The sequence below is a fragment of the Protopterus annectens genome, chromosome 13.part0 (assembly GCF_019279795.1).
Source record: "Protopterus annectens isolate FY-2018-M chromosome 13.part0, PAN1.0, whole genome shotgun sequence".
NCBI lineage: Eukaryota > Metazoa > Chordata > Ceratodontiformes > Protopteridae > Protopterus > Protopterus annectens.
In genome coordinates, this window is record NC_056747.1 from 725,117,492 (window position 1) to 725,133,569 (window position 16,078).

At 40.0% G+C, this 16,078-nt stretch overlaps 1 protein-coding gene across 3 annotated transcripts in view; it reads right to left on the reverse strand.

Annotated features, from left to right (window-relative positions):
• MNT (MAX network transcriptional repressor) overlaps nucleotides 1–16,078 on the reverse strand; it is a 701,036-nt gene that overhangs the window by 332,225 nt on the left and 352,733 nt on the right. The window contains exon 3 of one of the 3 annotated variants that reach the window (XM_044054412.1): nucleotides 5,471–5,515. The exons of the other annotated variants lie outside the window; for them this stretch is intronic. Coding sequence (XP_043910347.1) covers nucleotides 5,471–5,515 — 45 coding nt within the window. The remainder of the gene's footprint in view (nucleotides 1–5,470; nucleotides 5,516–16,078) is intronic. 3 annotated transcript variants of the gene reach the window in all.

Consider the following 16,078-nt stretch of genomic DNA (forward strand, 5'->3'; position numbering starts at 1 on the left):
CCAACGGCTGATATAGTATGCTTGAAACTGATCATAGAATCTGTACGGAAAGCCGCATTTAACTGTGGAAAAGGCAGACTTTGATTCGGTACTGATGCTTTTCAATGGACTGCAAACTATTTCTGGAATAAATCCTCAGTGACACACCATTATTCATGCCATACCACAAGGATCAATCTTGAATCAATTCTGTTTCCAAGTTTTGCAAATTCTATCCTCTCCTACAGGTCTACAAAGTCCTTGCTTCATGCACACAACAGATTGAATTTCACGAGGGTGCTGGCTTCCAGAAATCAAGAATGTTTAAGAGGAAGGTTACAAGTAATAAGTAAATCATTGTTCTTAGTGTCCAACACCAGGACTTCTGCTCCTTCAAGCTTGGTAATGGCTGATGTACAGCAGCTAGTGCTTGTTGACAAAGTACAGTGCCTATCCTGCAGAAAAAGTGGTTATGTAACACAGACCATTCAGTCAACAGACACTGAGCATGATGTCAAGCAAACGTGTATGCATGGGGGGAGGGGCATCATGCAGATTTAAGAGGACAGCACACAGCCTAAAGTCAGCATCAAACTCTGCTACTGAACAGTGCCCACCATCATTACCTTCCACCAACCAGTGACAAACTTTGTCCAACATGGGGACATAAAAAGTAGAGGAACCAAAAATGGGTTCATGAAGTCCTGTGGGGAAACTCAACCTTCATCAGTGTGTGGTTAACCTCTTGGGGAAGCAGAGGGGCTCAATTTTCTGAGATCAAGTTCAGACCCAGAAATATGTCCAAGGGATTCCATAGTTTGCTCTTTGATCATTCAAATGGCTCGAGTTTACCTTGGTGAGTGAAAAGTGTGGCATTTGTACCCCAAGTCTCATTCCCAAAAGCAAGTGTCATGGACACTTTCATATTATCCTTGCATCTGTCCACAGAAAAGGAAAAAAGTAATGCCCTCTGTCTCCTTCTCTCTGTACAGGATGACCACAGAGCATGCCTATGGACAAGAGGACTTTGAAACGGATCCAGGTCTGGATTAAGACCTGGGTCTGGTTCATTTACCATCGGTTTTTAAATTCTGCCTGGAATTTTCAGACATGCTCTTCAGCTGATCTTTGTACAAGGCCTCCTCCTGTCACCGCTATAAACTGGGCACTGAGAAGTTCACAGGTTCATATTAAACTTATGGCAGGAGGGCCATCAGAACCTTAGCTGCGACAACCCTTGGCATTGACAGTATACCAGTTACCCCTGGTAAGAACATTTACACATATCCTAGCCATACATTTGTCGCCCACTCAACTGTCAAGTCTAGGTTTGCAAGTGGATAGGGTGTCTGTCAAACTTTAAAAAGAACTTGGTGAGAGGATATGTTAATGTGTTCCACTCAAGTACAGAGTAGTTCGCTGACGACACTTCTGGGATTGACTGTATGGGTTTTGTTAAAAGACTAAACAGGTAGCCGCACTTTACATTTATAGTGGTAAAGCTCCCCTTTAGAAGACTGCACCTCCTCCATTCCTCTTAACTAATATAGCTAACTATGAGGTTGCAGTCCTTGAGGTAAAGTCTCCGAAGCGCAACCAAAACAGTTTTGATAGTGTGTCTTGTGTGTGTTGTTCCATCCAACAAAGTAAGCTGTATTGGTTTTCTACCAGTTATACAATTTCTCCATAACCATTTCTGCTATTGTGAAAATAACTTTACAAAAAAATATATATGATCAAATACCTTGTTGAAATGCAAATAAAGTTCAGCCAGAATCTCTGCAGTTCAAACATGAACCATAATGCTGCTTACATACTGCCACATCTCTTAAAACTGACCATATATATATATATATATATATATATATATATATATATATATATATATATATATACACACACACACACACACACACACACACACACACACACACACAAATAAATGTCCAGTAGTCTCTCCAATGACACAGTGTCATCTCACCTGTTGATGTACCACAACCACTGCAGCATCAATGACAGCATAAAACATTTCTCAACTACAACAGCAATCTATATCAGCAGATGAAGCTCCCAGAATACGCTAGTAGGAAGACTATGCAGGCAGGCTAAATACCTAAACCGTAATGCTACTGAGTGGCAGAAGAAACCCACAGTAAGTACTGCTGATAGGCTGTTACCCAACCATGATCCAACTATAGTAGTCAGAAATATCAGAAATATCAGACCAAAATGAAAAGGTACCGTATGACCTCTGCCACAAAACTGCACTTCTTACCTACTGAGCTGCTACGAATAACAATGATGGGTTACAGCAGAGATAAATATCAGATACACTCACTTAAGCAACCATCATTATCATAAGGAGCTCTTTTTTGTCCTATTTTTTCATACAGTAATGTCTGATCAAGGTCAAAAAAGACATCACAGTGTTTGTGGTTTCCTAGGATACACAAGAAATATTACCTTGAAACAACCTTGTGTTGAATGCTAAAAAATTGGGTTTGTTCTTGTCTCTGACTAAGTTTTCAGAGGGAATTGCTTTTATTATCTGAAATAATAAACACGTTTATGCAGGCCACAAGCCAATCAAGTGAATAACAAAAAAGAAAAAAAATCTTGTTTTATTCTTGACTGGTTTACCGGTTTTAGCAATTACGATGTACTCAATGAATTTCAGCCACCATCCTGAGAATAAGAGAAACAAGTGATCTTTTGTATAATCCAGAAAGGCTTCACATTATTCTGTATCTTGACAATAAAAAAAGACTGTGCTCTGGAGAGCTGTACATGGATTTCCATTACTGACACAGAGAGAGGAAAGGAAGGAAGGAAAGGAAAGAGAAAAAAGCATACTTGAGCAGTCTTGACCAACAGTTAGTAAGTTTCTTTCTATTCTCCATTACTGCAATTGGAATAATTAATTAACAATGCAAACAAACAAAAAAAAAATGCATCCCAAGAATCACAACGGACAGGTCAAGGAAAATAGCTAAAGCACAGTGAAGCACAGATGTACTCTGCCGTTAGGTAGGTTATCAGTCACCATCCTGAAGGCAGTTTTTATACTGCTCAATATACCTGGCCTTTGCAAATCTCTTCACAGAAATCCAGGTTATAAAGTACAGTAACAACAGGGCTGCAGCACAAAAACTAGAATGTATTATGCACAATGGCATACTGAGAGCTGGAGGAGCACAATTCCTACTGTGTTAACATTCAACAAAAATGATTTTCAAAACATATAGTCAGTGCCTACCTCATCATTGTCAGTCACATTGGACTCCTACAGCAATCCCATGGGCAGCTGTCACCATCCACAGAAAGGAGGAATATTACCAAGCCTTTCATCCACATCAAAGGCACACACCACACCCATACCTACAGATAATTCTGAGTACTGGTCCGACTACCTCTTGCCTTTGGCACATGGGAGGAAACCAAATTACTCACAGAAAACTCATGCAAACACACGGAGGACATATGTGGCTTTCTTCACATGCAAGCTAAAGCTTTACAAGGTATGCATGCATGAGGCACAATCACAAATAAAGACAGTTTTCTGAAGCACTGAGAAGAAGAAAGGAAGTAGTTCACAGCACTGCGTACTGTGATTTCAAACGCATGGATGGTACCCTTAGTTATTAATGCAGCAGACATGGAGCAAATACTGTCATCTCAATGCTGCAAAAGATGCATCATCCTCAACTCTCACTTTTCTCAAAATGGGACATTAAAGCGGTACTGCAATCACGCATACTGACCAGGGTACATCAGTACTTTCATAAACTGATATTCTCTTTCCTTGATTATACCACCAAAATGGGTGACCTCACAAACCACTGGCACACTTAGTGAAAAAAAAAACACTGCATGACTGACTGACTACCTAAAAACAAATGTTTCCTACCTTGGTGCCCTGCATTCCTCTACATCCAATTGCTCAAAACAAGCACGGCTTAGGAACCTTATCAGCATATAATTTCTAAATACTTTCCCAGCTTCCAACAAGTCATACAAACAGTACCAGATCACAGCATTCACTGCTATAACAACCACAGTATGGGGCCCTACCCCATTTTGCTGGAGTAGGAAAAGTACTTTACAACATTCATAGGAATAGTTTCTGCAACTACTAATCTGAACTTCACTCTCTCTCTCTGCCATGTGACAACAAGGATATAATATGTCATATCCAGTTCACATTTTTTAAAACTGTTCCCCTAGGTTGCAAGGATGTTTTTGTAACAATTCTAATCCATGTGCACAGCTTTACTTTACTCCGAAGTCTCCCTTTGTCACAACAGTCCTGCAAAGAAAACAAAACTCCTCTTCTCAGAGCAGAGGGTCGCTGTGCTGCTAAAACTAAAAAAAACTAAACATCTTTTTTTTTCATAACTCCTCCAATTCTGAGTGAAAGCTGTTCCAGTTTTAACCTCATGTACACCATAGGTAAAGCTGGGTCACTTGTGACTTGACAGTTAATGAAATGCAGCACATTGGTGTCTTTCCTACTAAAGCTTACTGCTCAGATCCACACTTCAATCAACACAACAAAGGTGGAGCACAGAAGAAATTGTCATGTTTTCTCCAAGCCTGATGAAGCACAAACTGCAGTTTTACTACACCACACCTTATTCTTCTGCTACAAAATGTAGTAATGCAACAGTCCTGATTTCTCAGTTTATAAATTTCATGTTCACAGAATATGTAAGGAGTTCTAACATGTTAAAATACTTCCAAGTATTTGAACACATACATAATAATTTCATGCGGTCACTGTCGAGATCAAATCCTTTCCCATTTACAAGACAGTAAAGTACAGCATCTCTTTAAAATGCTACATCATATATTTTAACTGCACGCTGAAAAATATAGATATTTGACTGTGCCACCGATTTATCAAAAATAAATGAAATTATGGCTTCACTAGACATTCAGTACACTGCTGTACTAAACAAAACACATTTGTGTGTGAGTTTGTGTGTGTGCATGTGCGTGTGTGTACATGTGTGCACGCAGCTAGGGTAAACAGAGTTAATCTCAGGTTTTCCACTCAGGCATCTTCCTACGGTAGAAAATGGTTTCCCACTTGATTTGATAGTCTTAACTATGTAAAAGAAATGCTTGTGAGTAGACTTTGTAACAGACACTTGTGCAACTCCAGTAAGTAAAGAAATGCAGCTGTCAGTAATACTGAACAGTCCCATGCATAGTTTGCCATTCTGTACGATCATAAACAATTAATCAAACAACTCAGTCAATTTTTATTAATGTGCTTAACTCTAAGCACAAGAAAATGGAAAAACACATACAAAAGTAAACAAGTAACTTAACATGGGCTTTGCATTCTAAGAATAGTCATCATTACCCATTTGAAAAAATGTACCTACTAAAAAAAAAAAAAAAAAAAAAAGTTTAATCAGGAGGTAAGTAATACCTATGTGGAAAACCCAAGATAAAATAGCTTTTCTTTAGGATCAAAAATCTGTACCTGGTATCTGATTGGCATGAAATCTGGTGTGCTGTCCAAGGTAACCTATGACAAGAACAATGGCAAATGTGACAGGAATCAGATGACTTACACGGGATAAAATGTTTACAACTCTTAAGACAAGGCCAGTCAACAAGGACATTTTTGACAGAATCCTGCTAGGTCCTACTTTACTGTAGAACAAGTAAAATACTGAGAATTTTGAAAGTTCTGTCCATTCTACTACTGAAAATGCCTAATTTATATACAAGACAAATGGCTGATATTTCATGAGCAACCTGAACTGACAGTTATCGAGGTGTTGACACGGTTACAGCAGACAATGTACACAGCTCAAACAAATGGACAAGTACAACTTTTTAGGAGGGCAATCTGACCACCGTACTCACTCACTATATTAACACTGGGGAGGTACACTGGTCCCAAGGTCCCCTTGCAGGCAAAGCCTGGACCTTAAAGGCAGTCAAACAAAAAAATAGATACAGCAACTGAAAACTGCAGAAGAACAAAATTAGTCAAATATATAAGAAAAATAGCAATGGTAAATAAAACAGAGCTGTATACACAGTTTCCAAGTACAGCAAGACTATATATCAATGGTAGATGACAAATACTTAAGTTGCAGTTTTAATGTACATATGTAATTCAAAGACACTACAAATGAGAACTTCACAGTGACAAAAGACAAAGTAGTGCTGGGACATACACAGAGGTGGTGTTGTCCTGGGTTTTATCCAGATTTGCAAATTAATATCCCATAGAAACAAAGCAAGAGAATATGTGCAAGAAAGCACACTTACGACCCTATACACACTCAGAATCAAAGCTAGGCATGAACAGTTCAGCCAAAATAAACATGCTATGTTTAATATAGAGACAAGAGTCCATAACAGTCTGATAACTGTGCAGAGGAAAGGAAGTAAAACATGGTACGGGAGAATGTATTTGGCTTCAACGCGCAAGACGGGGCCACAAGTCTTGAAAAATCATTTTAGTGCACTGTGCCTTCCTGATTCTAGATCTATGGCTCATTTACAGTATTTTGCTGCAGACTATTACTACAACTTTTTTGTACACATTTATAATGGCTTCTGTGTGTAACTTGCAAGTGTCAAGACTCCTGCTGCTAGCTAATTTAGTATTAATACTTTTATCAGCACTTCAGTCCGGCCAAGTTTTTTCTTAGTACTATAAATCACAATGATTCTTTATACTTCTCATTCGAGACCGTATGTTTTTTAAGGGATGGATCTGAAGATGATTATTCGAAAGTGATGGGACCAAACAGATTTTTTAGCCAACAGGATGGACTGGTTAACTTATAATTTCAGACGTCCACTACTGATGTTTATTTTATGCCACTAGGTAGGTTTAGAGGGGTTTGTCACCATGTCTGGTGTACTAGCCCAGTCCTGACTGGTCAGAACCACCTGATATGCAAATAAAGAGATAGACTTCTTGATGAATATGAAATAGGTGAGCTTCCGGCCACTACACCTGGCACACCCCCAAGCCCACTGTTAACAAGTATATACAAGTTGCATGTTTGCATGGTTTATCACGTTTTATTTGACTGTAACAAAGAATCCATCTATCTTCACAATACAGGATTTTTAACTTTAACTTGAGAGTTCGGAGCATTTTTTGCTCAACATTGCTCTAACAGTAGCATTCCTTTTACAGCTTCTTTTTGCAGGTTGTTTTCCTGTCTTTGCTCCTCCCAGGATAAGGCAGGCTTCTTAACAGTGAGGTTATATAAGGCTACAACCTTAAGTTGTTCTCAGGACTAGCTTTTTATCTCTTGTGTTTTACTTTCATTTGTCCCTTTCCAAGTGAGGGTAGGGTCGTGTAAGTGATTACTCCTACTTGGGTGGCTTCCTGAGCTCACCTTTAATGCATATATTACAAATACAAGATGTTATATGCCTTCAGTGTCACAAAGTGCCAGTTTGCATGATTCTGAGCTTCCGCAGTGGTTCTTGTACTGCCTTGTGGTCAGTATGCTTAATAAAATAATGGATTACCACATTTCCTTACTAAGTCGTCATTAAAAATAACTGCAAATCATCTACATTTTGACAGTAAAGAATTTTTTTTACTGGCAATATGCCATGACAGAAATTCTGTGCTTTAAAGCAGATGAAGGTCTGGATTCACATCCAGTGATGACCTGCAGTGAAATTTGTGAGGATAGAGTAGCATTCTTAGACGCATTTTGGTGCTGAAAAACATGTTGTGGTATGAAGGCTTTATAATGAACTCTGGAAAGATGATGGTAATATGACCTTTTAAAACATGGCTTCCAGAAGCAAGGGTCCATAGTACTTCACCATCACTGTTTCACATGATGTGCGATTCTCAGTTTCCACTTTGGCTTTTGTGTTAGTAAAGTACTCAGAATACAGTAAAATCCTAGCATATACTCAGTATCTGATTTACCTTTGTGACACATTCAGCCTATATATTATATATGTAGGGTGACAATATACAGACTTGTTGTGCTTTCCCAATCTTGAACAAGTCCTTTGTTCCACATTTGGCTTTAACTGTTGCTTCTTTTTCTGCATACAGATTTATCGGGAAGCAAATAAAATGGCCCATTATCCCCATTTCTCTAGGCACTTGCCAAAGTTTGTTATGGTTCATGCAGTCAAAGGCTTAAGAGTAATCAATAAAGCAGAAATAAACACTCTGGAATTACTTTTGCTTTCTCCAGCATCTAACAGATGCTGGTAATTTGATCTCTAACGCCTTTGCCCCTTCTAAAACCAGCTTGTGCATTCTGCCACTTCTTTGTCCATATACTGCTAGTGTCTAGCCTGTAATCTTGAACATTACCTTGTTAGCACATGAAGCAAGTGCAATTGTTTGACAATTTGAATATTCAGCAAAACTGCCCTTTTTTGTCTATAATATAAATTGACCTTTTCCAACCTGTTGACTGGCAGCATCATTTTAAAGAATTTTAATCGATTCATTTGTAATGAAGTAATCTTCTGCTGCCTTATTGCTGGCAAGGTTTTCTACGGCTCATTTAACTTAAGATGCTAGATACTGCATGCTTAAATGTAAAAGATAGGCAGTCAGCATTAACAGCACACGCAGAAGTTACTTTTGCATCAGTGAAGGTACACCTAAAGTGCATTTTCAGACAAAAGGCATTAGGAACTGCAAAAGGTATTAATGTAAGCCAGGAGATGGCTTACTTCACAGAGCAGAAATTAAATAGCAAGGTGGGTGCACAAAGGAACAACTTGGTGAGACTAGCATTACCAGACATGCATAAACGAGATAAATATGATAAGAGATCCAAACATGCTGTATATCACAGCACCTATCACCGAGCTAAAGAATGTCTAAACAGGGGCAACATAACCTGACCTGCCAAACTGTCATTTTCAAATTAGGAAAAGTTTACAGTATATTATTTTGCGACAGCTATATGTGTCTACTACTAAAAGCACACATACAGAGTTAAAAAAAAAAAAATGGTTAGAAAACTATATCAACATCCTGCTTCAAGAGTGAGGTGAGAAGGATAATGAAAACAAACACATCTAAGAGCAGAATTTTAAATCTGGGAGATGGAAAAGTAATTTGTTCCACCAAGAGACAGAAACTACCCACAAAAAATAAGTGTGATACTGCAAAAGTAGTAGTTCCAGTTCCATATCTTTCATGCTGAGTAAGATATCCTTAAAATGAGCAGGAACAGTCCCGGACAAAGAAATGAATACAGTGGTGATGTTTAAGCAACCGGTGACTCTTGAATTCATTGGCTCTAGACATCATTGTGGCAACTTTCTGGGTAATGGTCTTAAGGAAATTCTTTGTGAGAATAAGGTCATCAGTTTCAGACGAGGGAGAGGAATCAAACAATTATAGTCTGTTACCAGCTACTTTCCACATTCACTGGTTCTACCAAACCCACCTTAACATCTCCAAGGCTCCAATCTACCCACATTTGGGGCACGTAAGCAGATTTAAGGACTCTGGTGCAGAGTCATTATGCTGACATTTTTGCCCTAACCTGCCCCTTCACACTGCGCATGCTCATTGAATGTGCAGGAGTAGACATGCAATGCGGATGCACTGAAATAATGTCCCACCTCTGTGGTGACTCATCATTGCCCCCATCCACTCTCCTGTAATGGCAACATCACCTTGTGTGTTCCCAGCCTCTACCAGTATAACCTTCCTTTATTGCCAACATCTCAAATACCTGACCTGACAATGAAACTTGGGGCTCACCTGGGCTGCAGTCAGGGCATTGTCTTTTGTAGTCCGAGTAAAATGGCACAGCTGCTGTAAATTTACATGAATTGGAACCTGGCTCCAGATACCTTCATGTCATTGATAACATTTAAACATTCCGGTGCCAAAAAGCATTATGAATACAGCCCCTGACTATATTTTATAGCAATCAGAAACTGTGAAAAAATTTGTTCACTGCTAGATAAGTAGGCATGGTCCACCTCAGAAGTTACTCAGTGATAATGGTGCTGAATTCAACAATGAAGAGAGTACAGTTGCGTAAATCCCACTTACCTGTAACGGTAGGTGTTACAACTCCTCACTGCCTTAGTTGCATTTTAGGTTATTCTGCCAAGGTAACCTTGGACTGGACAGCTTTCAAAAGCTCAGACTCCCGTGCCTCCCTTTTCCTGGGACAGCTGATTAGGCAAGCATATCCTGAGAAGGACGCCTTCAGCTGTCACAGGAAGCGAGTGTTCAGACTTTTTTGTTTCTACAAAGGAGGACAGGAAAGTACCTGAAGCCAGAATCATCTATCAAGAGTAAATTCAGAATCAGTCAATACCATATAAAAAACAAATCCAACAACAACCAAATCAAAGACGTTGAAACAACCTTAACTATGCACAACCTGGGAAATAGAGGGTGGGTGCTGCCACTGAGGCAGTGTGGAATTTGAACATCTACTGTTACTACAACTCTCTGTCTCTGATTAACTTTCATGATGCGTGTATATCTTTGTTACTTTTCTTTTCTTCCTTTCCCTATCGACCTCTTACCACACTGCACTATCTTATCAAACACCACCACCCACTTTTCTCATCATTCGCATTACAAGCAACTTCCTTTACTCACAGGTGATCTCTCCATCTCTCTTTCACCTCTCACCATCACACTTCAAGACTAACACCTTTCCAAACACCTCACTCCCCTCTACTTTGAAGTCAAGAAGAACTGACATCCTAGACCTCTTCACACACATCATTACTTTCATGGGTACACTTCCACTGGATGGGGACATTCATCCCAATCCAGGTCCACCTGCCTCTGCCTCTCACACACACACACTCCTCACACCTCACTACCTCTCACCCCACACCCCATCATCTTCTCTTAAAACATTAAATATGTACACTCTAAATATCCAAAGCCTCGTAAATAAAATCACAGAACTGCATTCCTGGATTGTTAGCATTTCCCCAATATCTTAACCCTGTCAGAAACCTGGTTAAAATCACACATTACAAACACCGAAATCCTGCTTCCAGGTTACAATATCCTTTGCTCTGAAAGAATCAATAAATGGCGAGGAGGTGTTGCCATCCTGTACTCTAACCAACTTAATCTCTCCTCACTCTCTATTTCTATACCTAGCTTTGACCTGCCGAAATTCTTATTGTAAACTGTCACCTTAACTTACGCAAATAATTTGCCACTGCCTCCATCTGTATCCCTCCAGGGAACAATATTCCTATCTTTGAGAACATCCTCTCATGGATCACTCAATATATTCCATATGAAACCATTATCCTTGGTGACGTTAACAAACTGGACTAAAGTTACATCCATATCTCCTAGTCTCAGCATCAATCTTCATGGCTTCCACCAACTAATATCCTCCCCTACTAGGACTAACAAAAACTCCTTTACTGGTCCCACCCTAGACTGGATCCTCACCTCACAGCCCAACCTTTATAATAATCCTGGGACGCTTCCAAACTCTCTTGAGTGACCATTCTCCCACCTACAACCACAGATTCTCCCAGCACCCACCTAACGACCACCTCTATAGAGACTGCCGCAAACTCACCCACTTCAATCCAGATTCCTTTAACTCTAAATTGTCCAGCATAAACTGGTCCTTGCTTCATTACCTCCCTCTCAATGAAGCTGTTAAATCTTTCAATCAGATATTTCTAGACATACGTAATTCACTACCACCTACCAGAAAACTCAGAATAAAATCTAACTTTACCCCTCGCCTCACAAAACACACCCATTCTATTATGCACAAGAGAGACAGTGTATGGAAAGCTTAGATCAAAAACAAATCCCCTCCCCTACTCCAAAACACAGAGCTCAGAAACCTCTGAAAAAACTAGTCAACAATGATAAGAAAAAAATATTCTGCTCCTCTCAATCCAACCCACATAAGAATCCAAAAAACATTCTGGACAACCATTAATAATCTTTATCCTGGCAACCCTACTACTCCAAACCCCTTCCCACATAACTCTGCCACTGAAACAGCCACTCTCCTAAACAACTATTTCATTGAAACAATCCCAAAAACTAAATCAAAATAACACCTCCTCTATCACTCTTTCAACACCCAACAAAACACCTTCCAATAGCTTCTCATTTAAACCAGTCCCCACACCACCTTCATCAAATCTCTCTTGACTAACCTCAAACCTTGCTCCCCCTCCTCTGATAAATTACCTTCTTACATCCTTAAAGTTGCTGCAGAATCTATTGCCTACCCTATCTCCTTAAATATAAATCGATCCATTACCGAACCCCGTGTCCCAGACATATGGAAATCATTCTTTACTATTCCACTACACAAGGGTGGAAATTCTACTGACCCTTCTAATTATAGGCCCATACCCATCCTGTCCCCCATCTCCAAAATTCTTGAGAAGTGCATACACACCCAGTTACTCAAACACCTGCTTGAAAAATAACATGCTTGCCTCCACCCATCATGGCTTCAGACCCCACTACAGTACTTACACTGCACTTCTTTCTTTCAGTCAAACAGTAGCTGAGGCCCTCGACAACAACATGCTGATCTCCTGTCTATTCCTTGATCTTTCTAAGGCCTTTGATACTCTCATCTAAACTTTTAACTAAACTCTGACCTCAATCTTTCTAGCTCTTCTGTAAAGTGGTTTTCCAGTTACCTCTCCAATAGGAAACAATCTGTTTGCTGGCAAACTTTTCCCCCTTCCTTCCAGTCAAACAGGGGTTCCCTCAAGGATCAATCCTGGGCCCCCTCTTGGTCAATAGTTTCACAAACAAACTACATTCTACTTGCAAGCTTTCAACATTATAACAATATGCCGATGATTCGACGCTCATCACCACCACCCATAGTACTCCTAATATCCTAAAATAAGTGTAAGCAGGATGTATGCATATGTATTATGTTCACCATAACCGCTGCCTCGGTGGCATTTTAGATAGATTCCTATGGCTTACCCTAACTGGGAGGTGGAAGGATAAGAATCCAGGATCCCCTAGAGAATGGTTTTAGCAAAGCCTGTTTTTGACCTTGAAAAGAAATCCCATTTGTATTGCTTTGTGAAGGTATGAACAGAGAACCAGGTTGCTGCCTCTAAAATGCTTCTACAGTCCACACTTTTCCAATATGTCAATGGACAGGATAAGGTCCTAGCTGAATGAGCCTTAACCTTGGCTGGAAGGGATTTAGCATGGTGAGAGTAACAGAAAACAATGGCAAAGCACAACCACTATGCAGACATCTTGTTTGGGGGAGAACTTGGATACATGAAACATCCTAGATACTTCATGCATTCATTTACCTTTGGAGAATGTGCAGCCTGCAGTTAGACACCATGAATGGAGAATGAATGTTCTCTTGCAAGGTGTTAATGTACAGGTAATGCCTGCTGAAAAATAAGTATGTCACTTCAAGGCAGCACATTAAGCTGCTGTGAAGCTTGGACTATAAATAAAGTTCTCACCTGCCATTATTTTATACTTATTAAACAACACATAGGATCATAGGATTTCATTTTGGGGATAAACATTTGGCTAGGCTTATAAGAGCCCCAGGGCCATTAGCCTTCCTAATTAGTGAACATAAAATTAATACAAAAATAAATACATTAAAATACATGAAAAACGTGTGTGAATGATTGTCTGTGTATGTTTCTGTCTGCGTGTAAGTGTGTGTGTGAAAGTATAAGTGAGAGAGCGAGCGGTGACTGCAACAGGTAGCCTTTTGAAGGTACGAAACTCAATGCATAACATTACTGACTGAATTCAATCCTCATTTTTTATCTATGAAATAATTATACAGAGAAGCAGTACCTTCTAAATCAGGGACTGTAACAGGAATGGGAGAGGGGATGTGGATAGAGAGCTGCAATACCTTGTTGTGCTTTTATTTATTCACTTTTTTAAATATGAGACAAGGATAGATCTCAGAATGATGCTCGTGTGTATGCGTGTATATATTTGCTTCTAGGTATGTGTGTGTGAGTCTTTCTTTTCTCTGTCTACACTTCTGAATGTCTGTTTCTATAAGCGGGAATGTCTGTGCATGCTTCTGAATGCGTGTGTGTGTGTGTGTGTGTGTGTGTGTGTGTGTGTGTGTGTGTGTGTGTGTGTGTGTGTGTGTGTGTGTGTGCGTGTGTGTGTGTTTAGACATTAAATGCTTACATGACAGATTTTAGATGCAAAATACTCCCTCCAACAATTACATATACTCCATCAAATTTGAAATATTAGGTGAAGAAACTATTTTACATCAAAAACTCATAAAAAATTACATATATAAAACAATTTAACAGCTAGCCCATTCTCCAGGTGTGACAATGCCCTCCAGGCTATGTATTATTGTGGAAGTTAACGCCCTTCCAGGTGGTGTACAGGCCTTCCACCCATGGCATCGGGCCTCAGACCATCCCTGGGCATGCATTACTTCCACAATGACACATATCATCCTTCTGTTTAAGGAATCTGTGTAAAATGGCCCAAACAGCAATGCAGAAAGTACAGCTGTGTACACTTACCATAAACGTAAATGTTCGAGTGTATTCACTGTTGCAGTCCTCACATATGGGTTATACAGCTCCTGGTAGCCCACACTCGGCCCGAATACCAGAGTCCTTGGTATATGACGTTGGCTGCCGCCAGTTGTAAAACTGACGTCAGTACGTCGGGAATAAATGGTGGCAGCCTGACACCATTTCCTCAGTTTTTCTTGCCTTAACTGTCAGGAGTCCCCAAAAGAAGGCTAACCCAGGAATGGTAGCACCCTGGACATGTCATACAAAAAATAAAACTCTATAGTCTGTACCTTAGGAAAAAAGAGGGAATGGAGGGTGGGAAACCAGGACTGCAACAGTGAATACACTTGAACATCTACATTTATGGTAAGTGTACACTACACAACTGTACAATGTTCTTCGTGTTTCACTGTTGCAGTCCTCACATGGGGTTGATTCCCAAATCTCAGTAAGAAGACAAAGGGGGGAGGAAGGATCACAGATTAAGGGTTGTTAAGGAGGCCCTGCAAAACTGCAGAGGCAGAACCAGCCCTGGATTTAGAAAACAAGGATAGATTGTAATGCTTTGTGAAAGTATGTACAGAAGACCAAGTAGCTGCTTCTAGAACGTCCTTAGTAGGCACGCCTCTCAGAAAGGCTGCAGAGGTACAGGCTGCTCTAGTAGAAAGGGTCCCAATACCCTGAGGGGGAACCTTCCCATGCTGCAGGCAACAAAAGTGAATACAATGAGTAATCCATTTGGAGATGGTCTGTTTTGAAATAGCTTTACCCTGAGCCCCAGGAGCAAAATTAACCAATAACTGTGCAGATTTTCGAAAGGATTTGGTCCTGTCTAAGTAAAATCTCAGGTGTCTATGCACATCAAGAGAGTGCAGAATCCTTTCCCCTTTATTTTCGGGATTGTTGAAAAATGTAGGCAGGTGAATAGACTGGTTAAGGGTTAAACTGCAAACTACCTTAGGCATAAAGGAGGGATTGGTTCTCAGAGAAACCCGATACGAGTGAAAAATAATGTAAGGTTCTACTGCCATTAAGGCTTGCAGCTCAGATACCTTTCTAGTTGAAGTAATAGCTAAAAGGAAAGCAGTCTTCCAGGATAGAAACTTCAAATCTGCAGAGGCAGCTTGTTCAAAGGGAGGCAGAGTAAGTTTTTCCAGGACAAAAGTAAGATCCCAAGCAGGAGTAGGAGCTCTTCTGGGAGGTCTAAGATTACTAGCTCCCCTCAGGAACTGTTTCATCAAGGGGTGAGAAAAAAATGGGTTGCTCAAAAGAACAATGAGCCGAAATTGGTGAAACGTGAATTTTGACTGAAGAAAAGGAAAGTCCACCATTAAGCAATCCTGCTAGGTAGTCAAGAATGAGTGAAAGAGAAGGATGAGAAGAGTCTTCTCCTTTAGCCAGCATCCAAGAGCAAAATCTCTTCCATTTATCTGCATAGGATTTTCTGGTGCTAGGCCTCCTGGCCTCATGAAGACCTTCAACCACCTGTTGAGAAAGATTTAGAGTATTAGCAAGGCAGTTAAATGAGTGTTTGAAGATTAGGATGAAGGAACTTTCCCCCTCCCTGAACCAACAGATCTGGTACCAGAGAAAG